This window comes from Taudactylus pleione, unplaced genomic scaffold (genome assembly GCF_031769625.1).
Source record: "Taudactylus pleione unplaced genomic scaffold, aTauple2 ptg000397bl, whole genome shotgun sequence".
Classification (NCBI taxonomy): domain Eukaryota; kingdom Metazoa; phylum Chordata; class Amphibia; order Anura; family Myobatrachidae; genus Taudactylus; species Taudactylus pleione.
The window spans coordinates 1018406-1046256 of record NW_028284799.1 but is presented as its reverse complement, the minus strand read 5'-3'; the positions used below and the strand labels follow the sequence as shown (position 1 = coordinate 1046256).

The following is a 27851-nucleotide window of genomic DNA, read 5'->3' as shown; positions in this document are numbered from 1 at the left end:
TTTATCGACCACTGCAAACCTGAGGAAAACACTGGTGTGCTAAGAAAAGAGGGATATTCAGGTAGTCACCCTGAAGACATCCAACGACACCACAAATTTACCAGGCTCCACTGAAAGATGGAATACAGGGTCCCCCTCACGAACCGAGGAACCCTTAAGAATTTGTTGAAGGATTCGAGGTTGAGAATGTCCTGGTAAGACCCATTGGGTGTCTGTACCAGAAAGAGGATGGAGTAATACCTCGTTCCCCTTTGGGGCAACGGAATAGGTACTAAAACTCCTGCCTGGAGTGTAATACCCTCAGAAATTACAGGGCCTTGTCCTGAATTGACAGAAGACCTGTAACGAAAAACTGTCTGGGAGGCTTTTACCGGGAGGAGAGGACATACCTTCAAGAAAATACTTCTCTTACCCCAGTGTCCGTGGTGGTCAGACACCAGCACTGGGCGAACTGGAGAAGCCGGCCTCCAACTCTGGGGTCTCCCGAAAGGAGGCCCGTCCCGTGAGGCTGAAGGCTTATAGTCCAACTTGGGAGTAGGACGTCTTGTACTCCAAGCCTGTTCTTATGGCTGAGCAGATTTCCTGGCTACTGACTGTCTTGGAAAGCTGTATTTTAGACTTGCCCTTGCCTCACAGGGCCGAAAAGACAAAGCCCCAGACCCTGATGGGACTGTAGCCGATGGCAGACATGCAGACGTAGCTGCTGCCTGCGGGGCCACAATTGCGTCCAGACGAGGGCCAAACAGGACTTGTCCCGTAAAAGGCAAAGCATTCCAAATGGAATTTGCATCCGTTTTCCAAGAGCGCAACCACTGGGAGCGGCAAGCTGCTACTGCTGCCGAGGAGATTCTGGAAAGGAGTAGGCTATATGTAAGACCGTCTCATTATGAACGTGGCAAAGTCTCTGAGAATTTGCCACTATCCACCTGCTCTGCTGGAGAGTCAGTGTGCAGAGATCCAGTTACCTACTCAGCGCTCCATGGCTCTGTCCCCCCAGCACACGGCCATAGCCGGCCTGGAAGCCCCTCCAGCAAGGGAATATCGGATTTTAGATTTATTTGCACCTTGCAATCTGGAACCTCCTTCAAAGAGGACCTGGAAGGCATGGGCAACGTAGCACTCCTCACTAGACTTGTAACATGAGAATCTACCCGTAAAGGTAACTCCCATTCGGAAATGTAATTATCCGCAAAAGAGGTATGCAAGAAGTCAACCGTTTTTGAGGCTGGAACCGCTTACCCAGATTTTCCACGCCTCCTCTAAATGATCCACCTGACCAGATAGAGGAATTACAGTGGCAACACCCTTATCCTTAAAGAAAGCATATTTGGATTAAGCCACGGCGGATATGTAATAACCAAAGCCGCACGGACTGCCCGTAGAAGGCCAGGTTTATAGACTTTAGACCCAGACTACGCCTCCTTTGCACTAAGGGGCTTGTGTCTGAAAAAGTCAATAATGTCACCGTCATCAGACGTCATGCCTTTACCAGTCTGAGACCCGAAAGGCCATTTAGAAGGCCGAAATGGTGACTCCCCCTGTAAAACGTCCATCAGGTGCTATACCATTTGGACAATAAATTCACCCACACAGGCTCCTGCGAGACCTGGGGGGGGGGGGGGGGCGAAAACCAGGATACACTGGGGTACCATCAACTGTCCAGGGACCCCTGCATGTGATGAGACCACCACAGGCTGCGATAACCCCTATGGGGAAACGCAGGGGGCGTTGCCCACAAAGGCTGTAAGCGCATCTTAGCCAGCCGAGGGCGGTCCCCTTTTTTGTGCAGGCACAGTGACAGAAATGGGGCGTGATATATAATACAACATGCCCTCCATAAACCCTCAGCGTCTACATATCCCTCCGCTAACTGCACATGATATCAGTACATTATAGCTGGAAGAGGATATCCTCGTTCACTTTCAGACATGAGGAATGTGAACGGAGCGTATGTGACCTCCCACACAGAAAAACCACGTTTACTGTGAGGTAATAAACACCCTGCAACACCGCACCGCAAGGGCTGTAGCAGAAGAACAGGGATAGGAAAAAGGCTGACAGTCAGAAATGAAAGTACAGGCAAACAGCGCTAGCATTTAAGTCACATACAATGCAAAGATAATATCCTGCATTACAAACACTGCGATCAACTACACAGACCAGAGCCTGGTAGGAAACAGTGCTGCATATACTGACCTTAATTGAAGGAGAGGTATGCGGGGGACCCGGACCAAAATGGCATCTGTATCAGCTTCCAGCAGCGTTTGCCATCCCCAGCACATGTAGTGAGAAAATGGCCACCGAGGAGCAGAGAGAAGGCGGGCCCGGGGGAGGAGCGCTGACACAGCCCGCTCAGACCGCTGTGGAATGGCACTGTGCAGCGGTGGAGACGCCGGCTGTGAGACAGGGAAGGCGTTCTCCCCTGGCCTGCTATTAACCCCTGGGACACCGCGCTGTACCGCACATGCTGCGGCCCGCTGTCCCTGGTGGTCTAGTGGAAGGCGCAGGATCAGTACCTGGCCCCACGAGCAGCCGGTCCCCAGGGAGCCCCCTACCTGGGGACCAAACAGGACTGTGTTACCAGCAGTTGCCCACCGCGGGACCCCGCCGCTTACCTTGTCCCCCGTGCATCCGGCCACAGTCCAGGTAGCCGGGATCACCACTAGCTGCGACCCCAGCTACCTACCAGCATCCCCGGATCGGTACCGGCGTTCTGGTACCGGCGGGGTGTAGGAGTGACAGCATGGACGTCAATACTGACTGTCCTATGCTGGAGCACTCTAGTTGTGCAGCCACAGCTGCGAAGAAATATTCAGGGGCCTTAAAAAGACCCCCCTCTGTACGGTGCGACTGGTCCGGCCAGGCACCGACGAAAACAGAGTGGCCTGAGGCTCGGGGGCGGGGTATAGGAGAGGGACCCCAGTGCATCCTGGGAGGCTGAAAATGTAACTCTGTGGTGCCTGGATGTCTGCCGCCATCGCCTATACCCCAAGGTATCCTGTGGATACCCTATGGACCCTGAAGTAGAAAGTAAAGTTAATTTATTAAATATGAACTTATCAAACCTTTTCAATAAGAATGGTATGAAGAATATGAATTATACTGTGCAGTAGGCAAACACTAATAAAGACAGAAAGGTCAAGGGTTTTAAAGGAGACAAGTAGATCCCATTCATAGCAAAAATGCAGTACATGTTGCCGTTTAGGAAGTTAATAATTTCCATCTTTTTAGTAATTTTGAACAAAAAATATCAATAGACTTGTACATAATGTCCAACAGATTTGAATCTGTAAATTAGTAAAACACATAACTTTTTTTTTTTTGAACATGTAAAAAGCCTGAAGTTGTGAGCAATTCCTAACACCAAAGGCACATGAAAGTACAAACAAAAAATGGTACTTGTGTAATTACTGACTCATTGCAGAGAGAACACAATGAATGTTTTAAATGGTACTTGTGTACTTTACGTACACAAGTACCGAAAGTTGTCCCCACCTAAAGAAGAAAGTTGTCCGTTCACCACGCTTCGGGCTCGGTGGCTCGCCACAAGGGCATATTCCCCCTCTATGCCCACTTGGATGGTAGGGAATGATGCTGGACACTGGCTGATGACGTCAGGGTCCTCTCAGTGAAGGGGATTTAGACATTACCATGAATAATAATAAGTGTAGGACACTTATGTACTTTACGGACTCATTGCAGAGAGAATACAAGTACCCCAAAAATATAAAATACCTTATACAGAAAGGATAGGGACCGTTCTAGGGGGAATGTCAAAACAAAGCCAAGCACTGACCAGTACAAAGATAGCAAAATACCCATTAACTCTACAAAAATAAAAATATATATTTGCATATATATGTAATTATTATAATTAATAAAAACGGAAAATACTACAGTTAGAAAATACAGGATTAAAATTAGGATTGTTACTGTGCATTACAAGGCTATTAGAGCAGGGCTCAACAAATCCCGCCATGACGGTGACTCTGCAATGATAGTCTTGCGGCACCTCACTTGCCAGTGGATGAGATCACACAGCCCGCTGGTAGGAAACAGGACTTCCATTGTCACCGGGGAGCCTTGGCAGCAGCGGCAGTGCACTGAAGATCTCCGCAGCGGCTAGCAACAGAGCACAGCCCGCCAGTGAGCAAGTTAATGGACTTGCGGCCCCCTTAGCATTTTTTATGCGGCATATGGTGAATCCTGTCGGCAGTGGGAATAGACCCCAGGACTATGAATACTAACACTACAGACACTGCAGCACAGCACTGCAGTATCCGCTTAACCCTCCTGGCTAAAGCGACTCCGGCAGAAGGGCCACTGTGTCACTATCACTCTGACATGCTGCTGGTTGCCTTTCCTCACTTGCTGGACAGCAAAGGCTGGTTTGGCTCTCCGAGCTGCTCGTACTCTATATGCTCTTCCTGCAGAGCATGAATGTACACTTACCAGCAATAGCGGGGGCAGAGTGGGCCAGACATTCTTGATAAACCTGGACAGACAACTTAACCAGGATTAGCTCCACATGATCATCTCCCCGGTGTTCCTGCAGTTGCCCAGCTACAAGTTAGTCAGGTACTTGCCCACCTATCATTCTGCTGGTGTCTGAGATCCCATCCCAGGCAGTAAATGCAGGGACAGCGGCTATACCTCCCTGTACACATTAATTACAATAATAAACATTGCCTCATTGGGGCATACTATGTATTGTGGGTACTGTGCTGGGGCAGACTATTTACTGGGGACACTGCAGTGTGGCATGCTCTGTATTGAGGGCACTGTAGTAGGGCAGACTATGTATCGGATGCACTGTGGTGAGGCAAACTAAACTGGTATACTATGAATTGTACACCGGAGACAGGCATCTATCAGGGTATGATGGAATGTGGGGAAGCCTGAAGACCATTTAAGGGGCATGGGTGGTGTTCTATAGTTTTTATATATTTTGGTTGCGGATTTAAAAAAAAAAAAAAAATTGTCAAGCCCTTTATTAGAGCCAGTTTTCAGTACCCATTCTTTGTATAACACACTATCCTGGTTAGGCCATTTTCAAGTGAGAAAACAAAACAAAAAACACATTACTACACAGATTAATCTGCAACAAATACTGTAGCTATAGGAGGTCATCTTAATTACTACACAGATGCAGGCACAAACATTACAAATAGTTAATTCAATTAAATATAGCGTGGCATAACAGTACCATATTAATAAGAGAACACTCTTGCAAGCATTACAACAGCAGTACATACTGGTAGCTGCTAAATCAGTTTAGTAATATCACTCAGGTGCATGAAGGGGGGGGTTATTCCATACAAGAAACAAAAAGTAATCCCCCAGCACTCACAAGGAAATCAGCAATAAGATTTGAAAAATTACATGGTGGAGGATATTTCAGAGGTCTCAGTTGCATAAATTTGCCACGTCACGGCTTCTGATACTGGAGCATAAATCTGGGGCGTGGAACCCCAAAACAGCCAGCTACCCCAGGGCAGCACACATGTGAGAGGCTAGGGTGTTACTAGGTGTTAATAATAATTATAAATCAAAAGCTGTGTGTTATAAAGTGACAAATAAGTGAAAGGTGTAATTAAAATGCTAAATGAAGTAGTATTAGTAAAAAAATTATTAGAAAGTGCTAAATAAAGTGTTAGTGTGCCACCCCAAAGCAGAACAGCCACAATAACACAGGGAGCATTAAAACAGTCAAGATTGTAAATAATCCACATTCCTTTAATATGCTGAAAAGTAGTTGTAAGTAGCAGTTAATTTTAAAATGAAATTTTGAGAGCCTAAAAGGTGCGTGTATCCACTTGCCGACTGAGGAACTTTTGATCGATTACGACATCGTAATCATTCCTCATCCTGTAGGTGCCCACACTGAACGATATGTCATTCAGTGCAGGCACCCTCCCTCATCTCCGAACATGCCCAATCTATCGTTATCGGCAGATTTACCATCATGTCCGGGCAATGATTGAGGTCAGAAACGACCAGCGGGAGCGCGCATCACTGGTCGTTTCCGACATTATACTGCCGGATTTATGTACAATTAATGAGCGATATAACGATAAAGTTATCGTTCAATCGCTCATTTTAATCAGCAAGTGGATACGCGGCTCAATAGTATCCATGATGGATCTTTTAAGGAAACGAGGCTAAAAAAGAAAAATGAAAACGGGAAAAATAAATAAATAAATAGTGATTGCTTAACACTACTTTGCAAACACTGAAGGAGCATATCCACTACACAATATAAATGGACAATTGAACGATAATGACATAGTTATTGTTCATATCATCAGGTTGTGCATGTTCGGGGATGAGGGAGGGTGCCTGCACTGAATGACATATCGTTCAGTGTGGGCACAATATCCACTGCACAGTATAATGAACCATTGAACGGTATAGTTATCGTTCATTAGTCGTGTAGTGGATATGGACCTTAACACCTTTAACCTACAGAGGAGTAAAAAGGTTTACGTTATGCCTTTATAAAATACAGATTGGCAAACTGTTTACTTGAATCATATTAAAACAATGATATAGATTGTGCATGATCCCTAGTAAATATTTAATTAGGCTTTTAATACAATGGATTCAGTGCTTATAAAGGAAAACTTTTATAATGTACAAAAAATAATACAACTCATACAGACAATCACAGATATTTAATCCTTTTGGTTGGAATTCAGTCAGCCACGGGGACTACAGATCCAAGTTGCAAACAGAAATCCACATTAAGTTCAACGCGAGCTAACTGCGCACGGTAACGGCATACTGTAGATCCGGGCACTTAACAGAGAATCTGCACCTTACTATGCATTAGGGCAGGGATACGGGGCTTTCTGATGGATATAATTGAAAAGCTCCAGGCACTCACCCCAGGAGCTACACAACCATGGTAAGTCCCACGGCTAATGGATTCCCCCCCCCCCCCTGGATTGCTTATAAGCACTCAATCTAAACTTCTGTGATTTTAAATAGTCCGAGAACTCCTGACTTATTTTACATAATTTACAGCAGTTATTTAACAAATATAAAAATAATAATAAAAAAAAAAAAAACTTATAGGTACTCACCATTTCTTCTAGACCAACAGTGTAAGCAAGAACTTCTAACAAGTGCTTCATCAACTTTGCCACCAGACATGTTGTCCATAAACTGTCGGCCGTGCTCCAAGGCTAAGTAGCAATCATTACAACAGTCCTGTTCTTCAACACGTGCTGCATAACTCACAATGCTGGTTTTGGCTATTGGCTCTTCTTCCATAATACCAAATGGAGAGAATAAATTAGTGCACTGATCATGTAGGAGTAGTATCAACTCATCAGGCATTTTTTCTGTATCCTTTAATATCCCATGATCCGTTCCTGCAGCTCTTACAGCATCAAAGCGTTTTTCCACTTCTTTACCACAATCTGTATGTCGACCAATGATATCCAACTCATCCTCCAAAAATAAGCCAGAGTTGTTGCCGAACTTTCTATTCATCACTGCACTAAACCCACATGTACAACGATACTGTACTTCTTGGGTAGGATCAGGGATATACACGCCAACATCAGCTCCTTTAATGTTCATGTTGCATACACAGATACAGCAGCTGTCAAAATTACAATCCTTGAAAAGATTCATCACAGATTCTGAGAGGATAAGGTTGACATAAAGGCTATGGGCCTCTGGGATTGATGGAACAGTTGCTGGTTCTACAGAGTTCAATGGTCGGCATGTTGATGGCGTGGAGGCTGGAGAGTACAAATCTGAGTTCTCATATTTTACAGACCCCTGAACACTGGCTGGACCACCACCTGCTCTTGGAGTACGGGGTGTTCTTGGGGTTCGTGGAGTGGGAGCGGAAAAGCGAGGTGTGGCAGGAGAAGGAAGGATGCCTGCTCCTCCATTGCTTGGTGGGGCACTATTTGACATCCCAAAAGGTGTATGCGTTTGTGGTGTGTAGCTTTGTACATATTCTTGATCAATTGCACTACTGACACTAGAAATATTCCTGAGGAAGAGAGGATAAGGATTTAGTATGACTCCAATATACAATAGTAAATTGGAGTAGATATAAAATAAGGTACAGGTTGAGTCTCCCATATCCAAAATGCTTGGGACCAGGGGTATTTTGGATAACGGAATATTCCGTATTTTGGAATAATTGCATATCATAATGAAATATCTTGGGAATGGGACCCCAATATACACACAGAATGCATATATGTGTTATATGCACCTTATACACATAGCCTGCAGGTCATTTTATACAATATTTTCAATAATTTTGTAGCTCAAGCAAAGTTTGTGTACATACATGAAATAATTTTATGTTTCATTTACACCCTATACACACAGCCTGAAGGTAATTTTATACCATATATTTAATAATTTGTGCCTTAGACAAAGTTTGTGTACATTGAACCATCAAAAATCAAAGGTTTTATTATCTCAGTCATGCCAAAATTATTCCGTAATTCGGAATATTCCGTATTTCGGAATATTTGGATATGGGAGACTCAACCTGTAATATGCGTTCAGTTAACAGGTTTCTGTTTAAATTACAAATGTAAGCAAAAAACTTTTTACAATGTAATCACTAAGCTTTTATTGGATCTGCTACTCTCTCCATCATTTGCATACATAAAGTTTACCAGCATAATACTGTAGTTACAACTGAAGAGTTCACCAAGGGAGAAACATACCCATCTTTGATGAAAGGCATTGTAGGTACAGGTGGAAGAAGGTCCAGTTTCCCAACTGTCCAACTGGGACGGTAAATGCAGTCATCTGGCAGTTTGATGGGTGGCAAACAATGGCTAGGTAGAGTCTTTAAAGGCGCAAACATGGTGCACCCCACCATCCCTTGACATGTTTCCAGTTTGTATACATAGGAGAAGTCCTACAAAAAAATAAAATAAAGTGAATCGAGACACTTCACAGAATAACCAATGAATATGACAATTACTACAAGGAACCCTGAAGCTTGTTACATGTACTTGTTAATAAAGTTAATAAGTGAGCACAGCATGGGGAAATATAAAAAGAAATAAATATATTATAATATACAGTATATATAAATTATATATATATATATATATATATATATATATATATACATATACACACACATACATACATACATACACACACGCATACATACACACACATATATATATATATATATATATATATATATATACATACATATACACACACATACTCTAGTGATCCTTCTACATTATTGGCACATCTGGACAAACTTAAATTCTTGGCCAGAGGATATGACAGGACTTCCTGACCAAAAGGATAACGTTTTCAGAATGCCACGTCAGTCACTGCTAAACGCTATTAAAAAAGACCAAAAGGGCAATAATTCCATGGAGCAGTCGTTATACAGAGGCAAGTCCCATTGTCCAGAGGGCCACTAAAGCACTATGGTCCATTGTTTCCTCAGATAAGTACCTACGTGTGTTTGAAGGCAAACGTCCTGTAAGTGCTTTTAAACGCAGCAGTAATTTAAGAGAGGTTAGTTCATACTGACATAACTGGCAGAATTGCCACAACCAATTGCTGATGTATGGGGGCCTTTATTTTCCAAAACAACAATACAATGCATTAAAAATACAATTCTACAAAAACACACAGCACTGGGACTAAGTCCCTTTCAGTGCTGCAGCGCTGGACATTAACTATTCCAGCATAGCAGTGCCAACCATTAAACATAACCTGTTAAAACATATTAACGCATTTCCCAGACACATTTTAAAACAACACTGCTCTAGTCCCAGCGGGATTTAAAAAGCTGCCTACACACTAGACGAGATTATGCACGATTTGTCAGATTCCGACGCATCGCAACGACACATCGTGCAGAATATGTGCAAATCGTAAGTGTCCACTTACGATAACGATGCGCGCACCCGCGGGTCGTCTGTCGTATTTTCAGATCTTACCTGCAGCAGTTAAGATCTGGCAATCTCGTACAAGATCAGCGGCATATCGCTCAGTGTTTATTGCCTGAATGATATGTTGTTCAGACGTCATTACTTGACACAGATGCATGGACGGATCAGTGAGATGCTCAGCACCGGAATTTCTATAGAGAAATCCCGCTGCTGAGCGGACATTCGCTCAGGTCAATTCGTTTTTTTCTTTTGCGAAGACTGTGGATGTCTACTTAGAAAGAAGAAGACGTGATCCATGTGAGGAAGAGGAGAGTATGTATTTCTTTTTTTTAATTTCTACTTGGACAAGTGCCGTGAATGGCTTCAGGGATACCAGGTGAGTATGTGCGATAGTGAGTGTGCATGTATGTTTTAATAAACTGTACTCTCACGGTGTGTCTCATGTGTTTACTTTAATATTTATTTTGCAGGTGAACTACAGGTACCAGCAGGCCATTAATGCCCCACATGCTGGTACTTGTGGTTCTCCAAGTACCAACATGCGGGGGAGGCTTGCTGGGACCTGTAGTTCTACTGCAAGAGACAATATTTTTACATTTAACTTTGCACTACACTATCAACCCGGCACCTACCACCCAGGGGTGCCAGGGCTAGCCACGGGCTATTAGCCCAGGCCTGAGGTGCCTTGGAGAGTGTGATCTCCGGCCTGGGCTGACTAGTGGTCAGGTGTAATGCTTTGGCCGGGGGACGCGGTGAAAGGGTTTCCCTGGTTGTTGAATTACTCCCCCCGCTAGAAAGAGTTTGGTGTTGGTTATGGATTATACAGGGTCTATTTTTTGTCCCCTGTATTTCCAAAACCAGCTCAGCTGAGCACAATGCTGGCTGTGCTAAATGCAGGGGACCCCTACGTTGTTTGTCCCCTGTATTTTGACAACCAGGACTGGCTCTTAATTTTTACACACTTTATTTTACACAGACACTTGCATGGATCTCACTGATCCATGCAAAAATCTGTGTGTGTCCGACAGCCCATTATATATTGCGCACAATCTAAAGATATGCAAGTCTTTAGATCATGCACGATAGATCAGATTGTGCAGTTTATGCACCATATAGTGTCCTGGAGGGGCGGGGAGAGTTTAAGGGAAATCACTGACGACATCGTATTGTTTGCAGGTCGTCTAGTGTGTAGGCACCTTAACTCCAGATGCTGCAGTTACAGACACTTTACTGATGCCACAGCTAACTAACATGTAAATATACATGCTACATTATTGAATATTCAGTCCACATTAAGCGCATAATAGCATTGACATTTCACCTCCTTGCTGCCACAGCAAGAAACCTTATGCCTCATTGGACATCTTATGGTAGCCATAAACGGTACTATGCACCGTGTAGGGCAATTGCCGATCCGTCGGCAGACGAATCGCGCTCACAATCGCATGGTCCCCGCTGAACGCGCGATATGCTGGCTCCCCCCTCCATCTGAATGGGATCGTACATCGCATCCTAGATCAGATGAGCCTGTGGGAAGATCTGGGGATACGATTTACGATCCCACGGGAGCGCGCAGCACCATATCAGGTACGATATCGTGCCCATACACGGCACGATATGGCACCTATATCACGACGATCCGTCTGATCGACACATATATCGTGCAGTGTATGGCCACCTTTAGTTGCACACTAAGCCAAGGAGGCTCCTGCACCATCTTAGACCTTGTGGAAAAACCAGCATGTCTAATTGCACCACTGTGGGACCAGAAGACACCTGAACAAGACCATGCTGATGCATGAATCAGCGAAAGCATCAGGGAGAAGTGGAGAGACTGATGCCTTTACCTGCTAGCTGGGGGATACAAAGCAAGCTAAGAGAAAGGCCAGGAATCTAGCCAAATGTGGCTCTGCTAGTTCACTTTGGAAATCCAGAGGCATGAGCGACATTTGGCTATCAACTTCACATGCTGCATATAATTCATCTGTGCCTAACTGCCTGCTGAGCTATTTAGATGAACATAGTGTAAATAGTGTACATATAAAACCCATCCAAATATAGATCTGGAATGACTCCCCTTCTACGACATGACAAACAGAAATAAAATGTAGGTACAGAGAACACAAGATACAAACCCTACACAGACAAAAACAAAAAAACAGCAGATGGCCCATCTATGGTCAAAATACGTTACTGAAGCAGAGGATGCAGAAGAGGTAAAGGCAGACCATTCAGAATTGTGTGCCTTGACAACCTTACATGAACTATAGCCAGTCGAAGAGTTGCTATGCTGCCCGTGGCTGCAGCTACCCACAATACACGGCATACCATCAGCCACTGTCCTGTAAGGGTCACACTCCTTCCAACTGATGTATGCTTAGGGAGAGCTTCCAAGTACCCAAAGCCCCTTATCAGGCCACCGACTCTGCAAGCAGAGTCCTGTGTGACTGATCAGGGTTAAGATTCTCACTGAGAGAGTAATAGGATGATAGAATAGGAGCCCCCAGGTGACTACCTAGGGAGCTTTGCAGCCCACTCCAATCTGTCGATAACTCATTGAGACTTAGGTGCCCGACAGCATGGTAGAGACAAATCATCAGCAAAACTCAAATATAGTAACAATCACCGACACCACATATACAATTTGTTACATAAACACAGCCTGACCTGCTAGGCACTATAAAAAAATTATTTTTTTATCTAATTTTAAATAGGACAAAACGTTTCCTTTTACTTTTTAAATTACACCAACCTATTATGGGCTATTTGAAGAACATATATGGGAGAAATGCATATATACAGCAAAGGCTGACAATGGCAGATAAAACCAATCCGGTTTTGCATAAAGAACGGTAAGAAAATATATCACTTTAGAACTCTGATTAGCAAAATGAATCCAACACTGAGCTAAATTTGAAGAAAAGAAAAAAAAAAAAAGGCAGCTTAAATTTACCTTAATTTCAGAAGGTTTCGGGCTACAGAATCCTTCATCAATTTCGATTTTGAACTGGGCAGTTATTCCGTCAAGTGTTGTACCACCTGGTGTAGTGTCCATATTGCAGTAATCTTTGCTGTTCATGTTCATAGGAGAAAAGCCCATGAAGTGCTGTTCCAAAGATGGTGGCGTGGGATACATTTTATGAAGATCAACTGTACCTACAGAATACACAAACAACGCGGTTTGCATATATTGTACAAATGCACTTTGGTTGAAAATCTTGGGAGAGATGACTGATGTCATTGGGAGGAATTAGATTTAGTGTGATGTGCCGGTGGTTATACTACAGTACACGATCTTCACTAATTAGCAGAGATACAGGTTGCAAAGTGCCTTCGTCAGAGCTTTACTGAAGCACATGATGTTAAACTGAATTCCACTCATTAAAAAATAGGGTTGCTAATGTTAATGTGCACTATTTCTCATCTTTCCTCACACCCCCACAAATATGTAATTCATCTAAGTAAACACGCTTTCTCAGGTTTGAATACAAATATAGATTTCAGTTTGAGCAAAAAACCCTCAAAAGATTTCCTGTATTTTTCTTCTAGGTCAAGACCTGAAAATTCCTAAAATTTTCACTATACTGCTACCCACATCAGCATAGCCAAGAATGCCTTAACCATCGACTGCTAGTCTTACAAGTCATAGATCAATACTACCTACTGATGACAATTATAGTCGTCCTCCTTGTAGCATACAGTAGGATAGCATATAGCGGCTGGCTACTTTGTACTTGGCCCCTGCAGCCAGTGCTACGTAGTGTGCCTTCTGTTTTGTTAGGACACTGCCATAGTAGGGAGCTGTTAATCAGATATTCGCCAGAGCCCCAAGACGGCAATCAGCACATTTCAACTCACAAAGAGCCCGCTAAGCTGCTTTTCTGTGGCACACCCTACAGAGATAACATCATTCCTCTCATCTCAAGTACTCACTAAGTGTGCAGAAAATTTTTATTTAGGTCTTACTGGATTGTAACACTTGCTTTATATCAAAACATTATATGGAGGGTTTTTATGGAATCTCATGAACACTGCGTGTGGTAGAAACATGCAATAAAACACTTCCCCAAAAAATAAACATTGGAAACCATTTTAGGCAAAAAAGGCTATTGAAGGAAGCAATAAAATCTTTACGGAAATTCGATCCAAATAGGGTATCTGCAGTCAGTATTTGCTCCATAAGCATTTAAATATTAGAGAGGTCAGTACATCTGGGTGTGACAATCAACCTTCTGTTGTCAAAGTGCATACTGTATATGAGATCAGACTAGATTACCTGCAGCTCCTAGCTAATCAGCTGCTAAATGTAATGATCACCATATGCTAGCTGCATGAAAAGCTACAACAGGTTTCCCTCTAACCCAGTGAGATGTTGTCCAAAACAATAATTAAACAACTGACAAAGCAGCAAAACATCACATCTGTATCAGTCATTTTAAGAACAGAACTCTCTCTCACATAAAAAAAAACACCCTACTGTTTGGGAAATGTTTTGAATGAGAAAACCAATTACTTATGCAGGAGAGAGGGTCCAAGTTTCCAGATTTTGAGTCTTTGTTGTTCTTATCGTCGGTGTTATGGGTTCTCTTAGATCCAGGCTGCAAAGAACATAAAAGTAAAAAAAAAAAAACTTATTTAAAACTTTCAAGCAATAATAATAAGACATAAGTTGTGATTTATAAAAAAAAATAAATTTTTTTTTTTTAAATTTGTAACAATCACACTAATATACCAATTAACGACCAGTCCTAAATGAAGACAAATAGAACATACATACACACATATATATATATATATATATATATACATACACACACACACACACACATACACAAATACACATACTTAAAAACACACATACCACATTGGGTGTGAAAGTACAAAAAAAGATATATAACTAAAAAATAATTAAAAAGTGTAAATATCTTTCACGTGCAGTGTAGGAGAAGCTTACCGTGAGATCATCTTCATCAGAATTGAAAAGGTTGTCCAGATCTGTGTAAGAAACCACAAGGTCTGTTTCATGAAAGAGACTAGTTGATGCTGTACGGGCATGAGCAGATGATCGCTGAGGATCTGCAAATAAATAATTAACGATCAAGAGAACATCTACTCCAGCTAAAATCAGTGATAGGCAACCGATATGCTTCAGGGATCGCACAGATGGCCCTCTAACCTTTAATAGGGTCACCTATTACTCCCGTAATATACAGTTAATGAAAGAAATAGGGCCCATCAGTAATAACAAATGGACATTTTAATCAAGTAGTACAAACTAGAACAACCAAATCAAACACTAAAGCAGGACAGAGCTGCGGACCACGAGTGAAGGCTTAGAGGGCCACCTGTTGCCTACCACTGCACTGAATGCTACTGAAGTGTGTAGTGCAAGCTTTGCACCCATCACTATCTTTTTATTTATATTTTTAAATTTGGGCCTTAGCAGTAAAAAGTCCATGTGATCATGATTTTGCGCAATGTCTGAAATGGCAAGCACAGAGCTAACTACTCTCATGAAAGACCAACCTTCGCAGATAAGGAATTTCAGGGATAATTAACAGTTGTATTTTATATTCCTAGTAAAACACAAATATGCAACTTTAACTTAATACACAAATATACAGTACGGAGGTTTTCGCTTTCTGAAGGGAACAATAAAAATGAGAAAAAAATGGCACACTTCAATAAAGACTATTAACATAACAAAAATTATTAACATAATAAAATTAATTGACATCTCACTGAAAGAGTGAACATTACAAGTATACATACCTTCTTTGAGAATGCGACCCCAACATATAAATTCATTATACACAAATGTTTTAACTTCTCACCTTGTTTAACTGATGGACTGAATAGGGACATAGCATCTTCACCTTCTTGTGTTAACACCTCACCAGACATCCCATCTTCTCCCTAAAAAGTAAGTGATAGGATTAGGTTTACTCACAAAGCAGGACTGAAAAAATTATTGTGCTTACTTTAAATATTTTTATCAAAATATTCTGGTGAACACTGGAACAACAGGGTATAAAAGTGTGAGCAATAACTGAAGTCTGAACCCCCCCCTCCCAGGGTATTAGGCCCAGGTCACTTTATATGCCCTAAGGTAGGCAGCCAATACCCCGAGGCCCTTGTGAGTGGCTGGGCATTATGCCCAGTCCACTCTTTAGAGACACCCCTTACCTAACTGCCACTAATGTGGGGCATAAAGCTCCTTAAATCACATTATGGCCCCCCTTACCTATCTGCACTTTAATGTGAATAAGGAGCTATACTCTGTGGTATACTGTGTATAATGGGCACTACTACTGTGTGGCATACTGTGCATAAGGGTTACTACTGTGTTGCTGCTCTGAGGGCTTGCACAGAGGCCATGGAGCTGCTTCTGTGATGAGCTAGGAGCACAGCAAATTGTAATTTTTAAAAACTTTTTGTGGGATAGACATCACTACACCTCCCTGATTTGGCCACACCCTCTGTTTTTTATTTTTAAAATATAGCAACCCTAACTTGACTATGCTGCTGATCCCAGGGGGGACAATGCAGTTGATCAGAGTCCCACTCGGAGTCCATAACACCCGTGACCAGAGCTCAGTGCCTTGGGTCCTCTCTAGTCCAATATCTATTCCACCAAAATCACAGGATATTGCCAGGGATTACCTCTGCCAGCGCTTGGAGATTGCATAATTTCCAAGCACCAGGAAATGCAGCTTTCCCTAGGCTGTGAATGGGACCCAGGTCAGATGACCTGGCATACCAGTTTCCACTGAAACTTACCCATGTCTTACACGCGTAAAACCCTACTGGAGAGCCAGAAAGAAATGCCTGGTTGGCTGACCCGGGATTTTTTTTTTTTAGGATCCTTTTCCACTGAGCCGTGACCCGGGTTGTCATGGAAATAACCTGGGTTTTAGCGGTAGTGGAAAAGGGGTATAAGATAGAAGTCAGATTTCACCTGGGAACTCCCAATAATCCTCCTGAGATAAGTTCAAAGTCAGAGGGCTCCTCATCAAAACAATTATCACTTGTGATAAAGGTTTGAATTCACTGCGAGTTCAAACAAAGTTTGGGAGGCATTCATCATGCCTCCTGCCCTAAACTATTACATCCGAAAAACTGCTGTTTCTATGGTAATTTTTCGGAAGAGACTGTTCTCCCGCTCCTCCAGTTTTCAATGCTGTCTTCAAGCTGCACATACGCAGCTTGAAGACAGGCTCCCAAGATTCTCGCAAGACCAGAGGAGAAGGATAAAAGTAAGAGTGACCGGCCAGGCGCAGACATACTTTCATGCAGTGGTGAGTGCAGTGGAGCCGGGAGGAGGGACGAGGGTAGCTGGCAGCCGCAGGCAACCAGAACACAGCAGAGAGGGATCTGAAAAGATCCCTCTACTGCACAAGCTGCTGTTTAAACTGCAGCTTGTAACTACCATCAGGAGCTGTACATCATCTGAGGATGGTGTACAGTTACAAAGTTGATGAACACACTCATTTCTACATCCCCAAGCTAATGTATGGGAAGTATGGAAATTAAGGGAAATGGGACTGTAACCAGGAGATACCAGGGATATCTCCTGTGTTACAGGTTACACGAATAGCTGCGATACTTCATATGGAGATAATTCCAGTTATGGAAGACTTACATAGATGACTCCTTTTCTTCAAGGTCCATAGGGTCCACAGGGATACCATGGAGATATTATGGTTGGAAGACCAGGCACCAAACAGCTAAAGCTTCTGCTCCCAGAATGCCCCAGGTCCTTCCCCATATATACCCCGCCACTAGCCATAGATCTTCAGTTTAGTTAACAAGCCTCAAGGCAGGAAAAGGAAAGAGAAGGAAGAACAATCGTACACCAGAAACACTTCCATAAGATGAGGGAATCTGTAAACGAAAGAAAATAACCCAATGAGGCCAGGTGCGTCAGGGTGGGTGCCATGTGAACCTCGAAAAAAAAGGAGCTATAACTCTAATTTTCTTCTTCGGGGTCCAGAGGGATCCAAAGGGATACCACGGGGATGTCCTAAAACAGTTCCTTTAGGTTGGGAGACGCTCTTGAGCAGAAAGGAGAACTCGTCGCCCAAAGGAAGTATCCTGAGAGGCAAAAGTAATAAAGAAAAAGTTGACTGAAGACCACGTGGCTGCCTTACACAACTGTTCAGCAGAGGCACCACGGCTAAATGCCCACAATGGCCCTACAGACCGAGTAGAATGTGCTGTCAACGTGGTTGGGACAGAGAGATTAGCCTGTGTGTACACCTGAGAGAGTCATGCGTAGCCATCTCGCCAGAGTCTGCTTATTAGCAGGCCATCCTCATTTGTAAAGACCATATAATACAAAAAGAGCACCTGATTTTCTAACAGAGTTTGTACGCTCCACAGAGATACGGAGACCACAAACTACATCCAGGGAGGCTTCGCCTACAGAAAGATCTGGAGCCTGAAAAGCTGTTACAACAATTTCTTCATTTCACATGAAAATGGGAAACTACCATAGGAAGAGAACTGTCCCTTGTACGAAGAACAGCTTTATCCTGGTGAAAAATAAAAAACGGGGAGCAACAAGAAAGTGCTGCCAAATCAGAGACTCTTCAAGCAGAAGAAATAGCAAGAAGAAAAAAAAAAAAGTGTCTTTGCTGTTAACCACTTAAAATCCAGAGTCCAAAGGTTCAAATGGGGAAGTTTGTAGTCACCTAAGAGCCAAATGACAAATCCCACGGTGCTACCGGTGGAACAGAAAGGAGGCTGAGCTCGCAAAACTCCCTGGAAAAAAAAATTCTAACATCTGGTAATGAAGCAATCTTCTTCTGAACCCAGACTGACAGTGCAGAAACCTGCACTCTCAAAGTGGCCAGGCGTAGACCTTTGTCTAAGCCTGTCTGAAGAAAAGCCAGTACCCTGGAAATCCTGAATATCTTAGGATCATACTTCCTATGGGAACACCACTGACCAAAAGAATAGCAAACTCTAATAGATGCGGGCAGAGGCAGACTTCCATAATCAGTTTGACTTACAGAACTGGAAAAACCTTTCGCTCAGGATGGAAGATTCAAAAGCCACACCATCAAAGCCAGATGGGGTATGTCCGAATGTCGGCAGGGACCCTGCGTTAGCAGATTTTGCCATAGAGGAAGAGGGTATGGACAGATTCTGGATGTCGGTGAACAAATGACGTCTGGGCCAAGCCGGAGCCACCAGTATTTACTGTTCCGCCTTCCTGCTTGAATTCTCTGAGAACTCTTGGGAGTAGAGAAATCTGAGGAAAGATACGCCAACTTGAAATCCTATCTTACTGCCAGTGCGTCCATGAAGGCTGCTGATTGGTCTCTGGACCTGGACCTGGGGACCTTGTGGTTGTGGCGTGACACCATGAGATCTCTCTCTGGTAGACCCCATTTGGTTACCAGGAGCTGAAACACTCCCGGATGGAGAGACCACTCTCAGGCATGTATGCCCTGGCAACTTTCGAAGTCTGCTTCGCAATTGAGTACTCCTGGTATGAAGATTGCCAAGATGGCCGGAAGATAACGTTCTGCCCATATCAGCTTTGTCACTTCCTTCATGCTGCATAACTTCTTGTGCCTAAATGATGATTGAAGTAGGCCACTGTAGTTGCATTGTCGGACTGGATCTGTATTGGCCTACCCTGGACCAGGTCCTGTGCCATAAGAGCTCTGTATACTGCTTGCAGTTCCAGAATAGTTATTGGCAGATTACTTTCTTTGTCCATCTTCCCTGAAAGGTGTGATGACCTGTCACTGCTTCCCATCCATGAAGGCTGACGTCCGTGGTGAGAAGCACCCAATTTGGAATCCAGAACGGGCGCCCTTTGTTTAGATGATTCTTTCTCAGCCACCAAAGGAGGGAGTGACGAACCTCTGGAGTGAGAAGAATCCTCAGACCTTATAAGATGATGCTGTCTGTTCCACCTGGAGAGAATCAATCTTTGTAGAGGCGTGGAATAGAACTGAGCGTACCCCACCATGTCGAAGGTGGATACCATTGATCCCAGGACCTGCATTGCTAACAGAATAGATACAAATCGCTTGCGTATTCGCAATAATAGATTCGCAATCTTGTCCTCTGGCAGAAACACTGTGCCCGAGAATCCAGGAAAGCTCCCAGATGTACCATCTGCTGTATTGGAAAAAGTGACTATTTCTTCCAATTGATTATCCAGCCGTGCCTTTGTAGGCAGGCTATGTTAATTTGAAGATGGTTTTGTAACATAACTGGAGTTTGTGCTAATATCAGAAGGTCATCCAGATATGGAAGAATTCTGACTCCCCAATGCCTGAAATAGGCAGTCATGACTGCCATTATATTGGTAAATACCCAGGGAGCCATAAACAGGCCAAAGGGTACAGCCTGAAATTAGTAATGTTGCTGAAGGACAGCAAACCATAAGAATTGTTGGTGGGATGGTATAAAGAACATGCAGATATACATCCTGAATGTCCAGAGAAACCATGTAATCCCCCGGCTCCATTGCCAAAATAATTGACCGGAGAGTTTCCATACGAAACTTGGGTACATGGTTAAACCTGTGGAGGGTTTTTAGATTTAGTATAGGGCGATAAGCACCATTCAGTTTCTGAACCAGAAATAGATTTAAATAATAACCCCTTAGCTGTTGCGACACAGGAACCGGGTTCATTACCCCCTCCTGCAGCAGGGAGTGAATGGCTTCCTGAAGGGCCAAGGCCTTGACTGCATCTGATGGAAGATTTGTGCAAAAAACTTCTGGTAGGGATGTCTCCTGTCGAAACTGGATTATTGGCTGAGACAAGATCAGTTTAAAATTTAATCGCAGCGACACCATCTTGCGACTGGCCGCAAGACGCCATTTTGCGAATGGCCGCCTAAGCGCCATTTTAGATAAACTCACACTTTAGTACATGTGGCGATAATACTATTAGCATTATGCGAATATATCTGTGACCATCGCCATAAGTTACGGCGATTCTTGCTGCTGCCTAACATCTGGACCAGAAAGCGCTGCGTATGTATACTGTACTTGGGTCTGTATAATTCCTTTGCGCCAAATTGTGTCTGGATCAATAGCGTGTAACTGACTGTACTTTTACCTGAATAACACTTAAGACCTGGAATCTGTGGTTCCAAAGCACAAGTATTTTACTGTATGACTGCGTATGCAAATTAGCGTCATCCTTAGAGGTTTATAGGTAGGATATTAGAAGGTATAGGCAGGGGTATATAGAGGTTCTGATCCAGTATCATCGCTCATGAGAAGAAGTCGGCCTCCTACCCTGGGATCCCCCAGGAGGAGGCCCGCTCCATCAGGCCGAGGGCTTGTTGTCCGGCTTAGAAGCTGGACGTCTTGAGGGCCAGACCTCTTAGCTTGTCGCTTAGACTTGCGGAAACAGGTTGGCCTAGAGGAAGACTGTTCCTTTGCTCGTCCCCGAGGACGGAAAGACTGAAAACAAACCTGCCTAGATCTAGTCTTTGACATAGATGGCAAACCTGCAGATTTTGAAGCCGCCAGAGTAGTGATTAGATTATTCAACACTGCTCCAAAAAGTACCTTTCCATAGAAAGGAAAGACTTAGATGCGCCCTCTTTGATCCTTTATCAGCTTTCCTAATCAAAGGGCCCTGTGTGCCACTATTGATGCCTTAAAAGCTAAAATTCCAGCATCCACTGCAGCCCTTCCCAGATAGGCTGCTTCCCGTATGTGGGAGATATTCATCATTTGTTCTCTGGTAGCATTTGGTAGTGAATTCTCCAATGCCCTTATCCATTCAACAGCTTTGGCTACCCAGGCTCCAGCCATAGCTGGACGAGTAACTGCTCCAGAAGACGAAAATATTGTTTTACGACTGGCTTCAATCTTTTTATCTGTGGAATCCTTCAGCGAAGACGCTGATGGAATAGGCAATGTAGCATTTCTGATTAAATGTGTTCCATGAGCATCCACAGTAGGAGTTACCTTCCATTTAGTACATACAGAAGGTGGGAACAGATACAAAGATGTTATTCTTTTATTCACATAAAACAATTATCAGGGTTACCCCATGCCTCCTCGATAAGCTCTGTAAGCTGTTCAGATACAGGGAACTCAGTTTTGACCACCTTCCGGTGGTGAATAACCATTGGAGCCTTCTTACTATGAGCTGGTTCATCATCCTGAATATCTAGAACTGATTTAACCACCCTCACCAAAGAAGGAACATCCACTGTGGATGGATGATCCTCCTCCCCAGAGCTAGATCCTGGAGAGATACCCTGTGCACCATCCGATTCCCCTGATGTGTCTGAATCCATATGTTGGGCAGACTGATAAAAAGATAACTTGCGCTTAGGTCACTACCGGTCTGTTCTCAACATCAGATGGTGCCATAATCTGACTAGAATGGCCATAAACATCATATACTGTGGACACCCCATCCAAGGAGGCATAGTAGGAGCAGCCATACGATCCACAACCTTCATAACCTAGGATAAAGAGTTAACCCAGGATGGTTCTTGTCCAGGGACAGGTGAACTGGATTGGTGAGGTGACTCTTTATAACAGACAACACACAAACCATCCTTTACATACTGAGAGAACACATAAGCCGTACATGACTTACATGGAACCGGCACAGGCTGATCCCCCTCCTGTTTCCCTTTATCTTTTGACATGGACAATAAAGGCAATAATTGCAATGTTATGTGACAGCCTTCACAATATCTTAATTGATGTGAAGTACTCAGAAACAAACCTCCAACCAAAAAGGATTGAGAGAAAACTGTCTTTTATTTTTAAATCTATTATAAAACACTGTCAATCAGCAGCTAGCAAACAGTCACATACAATGCATATGTAACAATTACAATTGGCTCTAAATCAACTACAGCAACGCAAAGGAATGGTAGGATATAGAGCACCATATACCTTAACCAAGGGACAGGTATACAGGGAGACTGACCCTGACCCTCCTGAGACCACAGCTACAGAGCGCACTGACCGTGGGCGTATCATACACGTGGAGGGTAGACGGAACAACCAAGATGCGCAAAACACTTCGTAGGGACTGCGTCTGGGAGGAGCATCTACCTCACCTAGGCTGCATTAAACAGCCGGGTACCCTAGCCTTGTGGAAGCAGAAGAGTCTGCTGCCAATACCCGGCATCAGATGATAAGGCCCCGGCTGGTGTAGTGAGGACGCGGACAATCCCGGGCCCCGACAGCAGCGGCTTCTGTTGCGTCTGACACCAAAAGCAAGGACTGCCACATGCAATTCCTCATAAGCGAGGAATTGCCTTACCTGACATCTCTGAACATCAGATGCAGTCCAGGTCGCAGCATTGCTGCTAGCTATGCTCAGCCACGACCCGCCGAAATCACCAGCACAATTACTGATGTTGCTGCCCGGCGGAGGTAGATTGAGTCGCATTATCTGCATCTGAATACAGACGCCGAGTACTGCTACCTCAAACATAATAAAATTAAACAAAATAAAAGCTTAGTACTGCCAGATCAGTCCCGTTACAAAGGTGCGTCTTGATCCGTGCGTCTTGATCCTGCCGCACCAAACGACCAATTGAAGTCCTATGGCTAGGGGCGGGTTATATATGGGGAAGGACCCGGGGCATTTTGGGAGCAGAAGCTTTAATTGTTTGGTGTCTTGTCATCCAACCATAAGAGCCCCATGGTATCCCTGTAGATCCCTATGGACCCCGAAGAAGAAAAATAAGTAAAAACTGTGCTTTAAACTTACCTTTGTTATCTCTATTTCTACGAAGTCCATAGGGTTCCACAGGATGCCTTGGGGTATAGATGACGACGTCAGGCATCGGGCACCATAGAGTTAAGTTTTCAGCCTCCCAGAATGCACCAGGGTCCCTCTCCTATACCCCGCCCCCGAGCCAAGGCATCTCAGTTACGTAACCGTCCATAGGCCGCAGGAGGAGAAGAAAGAGAAGAAAGATCTGGAAACACACAAGAATCACATTCTCACCAGAAGGAGATGGAAACACCGGTGACCAGAAGAAAGCCCATCTGCAGGTGCGTCAGCGCGGGAGTCCTGTGGAACCCTATGGACTTTGTAGAAAGATATAACAAAAGGTAAGTTCATATCTCATTTTCTACATCAGGGTCCACAGGGTATCCACAGGATACCTTGTGGATGTCCCAAAGCAGTATCCTGTAAGGATGTGGACGCTCCTGCGCTGAAAGGAGAATCCGCCGACCGAAGGAAGCATCCTGAGGCGCATTGGTGTCAAAAGCGTAATACCTTACAAAGGTATGGACAGACGACCATGTGGCAGCCTTGCAAATTTGGACAGCAGAGGCACCACGTCAAGCTGCCCACGAAGGACCTACAGACCTAGTGGAATGAGCCCTCACAGAGGAAGGAACCGTAAGGCCTTCATGAAGATAAGCTTCCAAAATTGCCATACGAATCCATCCTGCTAAAGTTTGCTTTGAAGCAGGCCAACCCTTTTTACGGAAGCCATAGAGGACAAACAAGGCGTCCGATTTCCGAAATGAAGAGGTGCGGTCAACAGATTCTTAAAGCCTGTACAACATCCAGGGTGGCCTCACCCGCTGAAAGATCAGGGGAATTAAAGGCCGGCACAACAATTTCTTCGTTGATGTGGAAACTTGATACCACTTTAGGAAGGAATGCAGGACGAGTGTGAAGCACCGCCTTATTCCTATGAAAAATTAGAAAAGGGGGTCAATATGAGAGAGCCCCTAAATCCGAGACATGTCTGGCCGAGGAAATGGCCAGAAGGAAGATAGTTTTAGCTGTAAGCTATTTGAGGTCCACTGAGCCCAGTGGTTCAAACAGCGGTCCCTGAAGAGCTCTCAGGACCACAGCCAAATCCCAAGGAGCCAACGGTGGAATAAAAGGTGGCTGAATGCGAAGAACTCCCCGCATAAAGCTGCGGACATCAGGGAGCGCAGCAATCCTACGATGAAACCAGACTGAAAGGGCAGACACCTGCACCTTCAGTGAAGCAAGGCGAAGACCGTGATCTAAGCCAGCCTGTAGGAAAGCCAACACTCTAGATAGGCGAAACACCCAAGGAGCATAACCTCTAGGGCGACACCACTGAAAGAAAGTATGTTAAATTCTTGCAGAGGAAGGCTTCCGAACTCTTAACATGGTTTGCACCACACAGCCGGAAAACCCTCTTGACCTCTACAGGGTCGTCTCAACAGCCACGTCATCAAAGACAGCAGAGTCAGGTCCGGGTGAATACAAGGACCCTGTGACAGCAGGTCCGGACGTATCGGTAACCAGAGAGGAAAGTCTACTGATAGACTTTATAGGTCCGAGAACCACTGCCGTATGGGCCACTAGGGAGCTATCAACAGGAGTGTACCTCCTTCCTGCATGAACTTGCGGATTACCCTCGGAAGAAGGGAAAACGGAGGGAAGAGGTAGGCAAACTGGAACATCCACTGGACGGACAGTGCATCTACCAGAGACGCCTATTCGTCTCTTGTTCGAGACCCATACACCGGCAACTTGTTGTTGTGACGGGACGCCATGAGGTCTATCTCCGGAAGACCCCACCTGTCCACCAGAAGTGGAAAGACTTCCTGGTGCAGAGACCATTCTCCCGGATGCATGTCCTGCCGGCTGAGAAAATCCGCTTCCTAGTTGAGGACTCCCGGGATGAATACCGCTGATATGGCCGGGAGATTATGCTCTGCACAAACTAGGATGCGGGACACTTCTGCTAGTGCTGCCCGACTTCTGGTTCCTCCTTGGCGGTTTATGTAGGCCACGGTGGTGGCGTTGTCCTACTGGATCGGCACCGGTTGTCCTTGGAGAACTTGATGTGCCTGCTGGAGAGCATTGAACACTGTGCGGAGTTCCAAGATGTTTATTGGAAGCGCTGCTTCCTCCTGAGTCCATCTGCCCTGAAACAAGTGTGGACCCGTGACAGCTCCCCATCCCCGGAGACTGGCGTCCGTTGTCAATAGGACCCAGTTCGCCACCCAAAATGGGCGACCCTTGTTTAGATGGGTCGTCTGCAACCACCAGGTTAGAGAGACAGGCGAACCTCCGGAGTGAGTACCATTGTCTGAGACCTTAAGCTCTGAGGCAACCCATTCCATTTGGACAGGATCAATTGTTGCAGAGGTCTGGAGTGAAACTGGGCATATTCCACCATGTCGAATACTGACACCATGGAGCCCAGTATCCTCATTGCCGAGTGCACAGACACTCGGCGACCCTGCAGACAACTGCACACCCTCAACTGTAAGGCTAAGATCTTTTCCTCCGTCACAAAGATCCGCTGCTGCTGAGAGTCCAACAAGGCCCCGAGGTATAGAATCCTCTGAGATGGGATAAGAGTGGACTTTGTCCAGTTTATCAACCAGCCGTGTTTCTGCAGGACCGAAATTGTCAGTTCCAGATGGCGTAGGAGGATCTCCGGGGACTCTGCCAACAACAGTAGGTCGTCCAGATACAGCACCAATCGGACTCCCTGCGTTCGCAGGTGAGCCGCCAAGACCTTGGTGAAAACACGTGATGCTGTCGCTAGGCCAAAAGGCAGCGCCCGGAACTGAAAATGGTCGTTGCGGATTGCAAACCTGAGGAATTGCTGATGACGCAAAAGAATAGGGACATGCAGGTAAGCATCCTGATGTCCAACGACACCATGTAATCCCCAGGTTCCAGAGCCAGAATAATGGACCGTAGGGTCTCCATCCGAAACCGAGGCACCCTCAAAGACTTGTTGAGGGCCTTGAGATTGAGAATTGGACGATAAAACCCATTGGGTTTCTGCACCAAAAATAGATTGGAATAGAAACCCTGGCCCCTCTGGGATAACCGAACAGGTACTATAACTCCAGCCTGGAGCATAGTGTGCAATACCTTCCGCAGCGCCAACGCCCTGTGCTGGTCTAATGGAAGGCCGGTGGTGAAAAACCGGGAGGGAGGCATGAGCCGGAAGGAGAAGGCATACCCCTGAGAAACCACCTCGTGAACCCAAGTGTACCACGTTGTTGTCAACCAACACTCGGCAACTGAAACAGGTGGCCTCCAACATTGGGATCCCTAAAAGGGAGGACCGGATAGTCAGGCCGCAGGCTTGTCATCCGACTTGGGAGCCGGACATCTGGTACTCCAGGCCTGTTTCCTGGGCTTGGCAGATTTTTTGGGGCCTGCCTGTCGTGGAAAATACTGCTTTGGGCCTACCCATGGCCCTGTAAGGCCAACGTACCAGAACCTGAAGGGACCGTTGCAGACGGGAGACATGCAGACTTGGCTGCTGCCAAGCTTTACACCCAAGCTGGGGGATTTAGAAAGGGGAGAAATCAAATTCAAATGAGATATTCTTGAAACTGCACATACTCCTGCATATTCCTATATACCATGAGTTACAGTGAAACCCATTGGATGCAGAAGAAATATTATACAAAAAAAAATAACTAAAAGTGTTATAAAGTTGCTGACTTGCATTCTAAAATGCTACAACATGTATTTCATCCAAGCATCGCTACACACTAGGAGGCAAATTCAAATCAATGCGAGCTGTGCATTTTCCCAGCTGTTATGGTAGGCAGATTCTGCTTGAACTTCTATTGGCTGCAAGCAGAACGTGACCTCTGTAGTTAATGAGCAGAAGCCACCGGATTTTGCGCTTAATTGTATCAATGTAGATTAGTTCAACCTAGCCAATTCATATTCCGGTCACTATTTTGAGCTCTCTTGGAGCTATGAAAGAACTATGTTGGGTCCACACTGAGACAACGGATCAGTCAACAGACCGACACCCACCATCCGAGCAGCCGATTGGTATATGTGCATAGCTTACCAAGTGTACGGGTGGTCAGCGGGTTGCCCGTACACACATGCACTTTCAGATATATCAGCATCGGCTGTGCTGCAGGGCTGACCTATATTTCTGAACGATGTCATTCAGACATATTGGGTGTACAAATTGGCCAGTGCATTCGCGATATAGCAT

The 27851-nt window shown here is 44.7% G+C and overlaps 1 protein-coding gene across 1 annotated transcript in view; it reads right to left on the bottom strand.

Annotated features, from left to right (window-relative positions):
* Positions 1-27851, bottom strand: part of MED13 (mediator complex subunit 13) — a 139584-nt gene that overhangs the window by 33372 nt on the left and 78361 nt on the right. Inside the window, exons 11-16 of the mRNA XM_088446347.1 lie at positions 15743-15824; positions 14863-14984; positions 14422-14506; positions 12862-13064; positions 8706-8902; positions 7086-8011 (exon numbers count right to left, since the gene is read on the bottom strand). Of these exons, the coding sequence (XP_088302473.1) occupies positions 7086-8011; positions 8706-8902; positions 12862-13064; positions 14422-14506; positions 14863-14984; positions 15743-15824 (1615 nt within the window). The remainder of the gene's footprint in view (positions 1-7085; positions 8012-8705; positions 8903-12861; positions 13065-14421; positions 14507-14862; positions 14985-15742; positions 15825-27851) is intronic.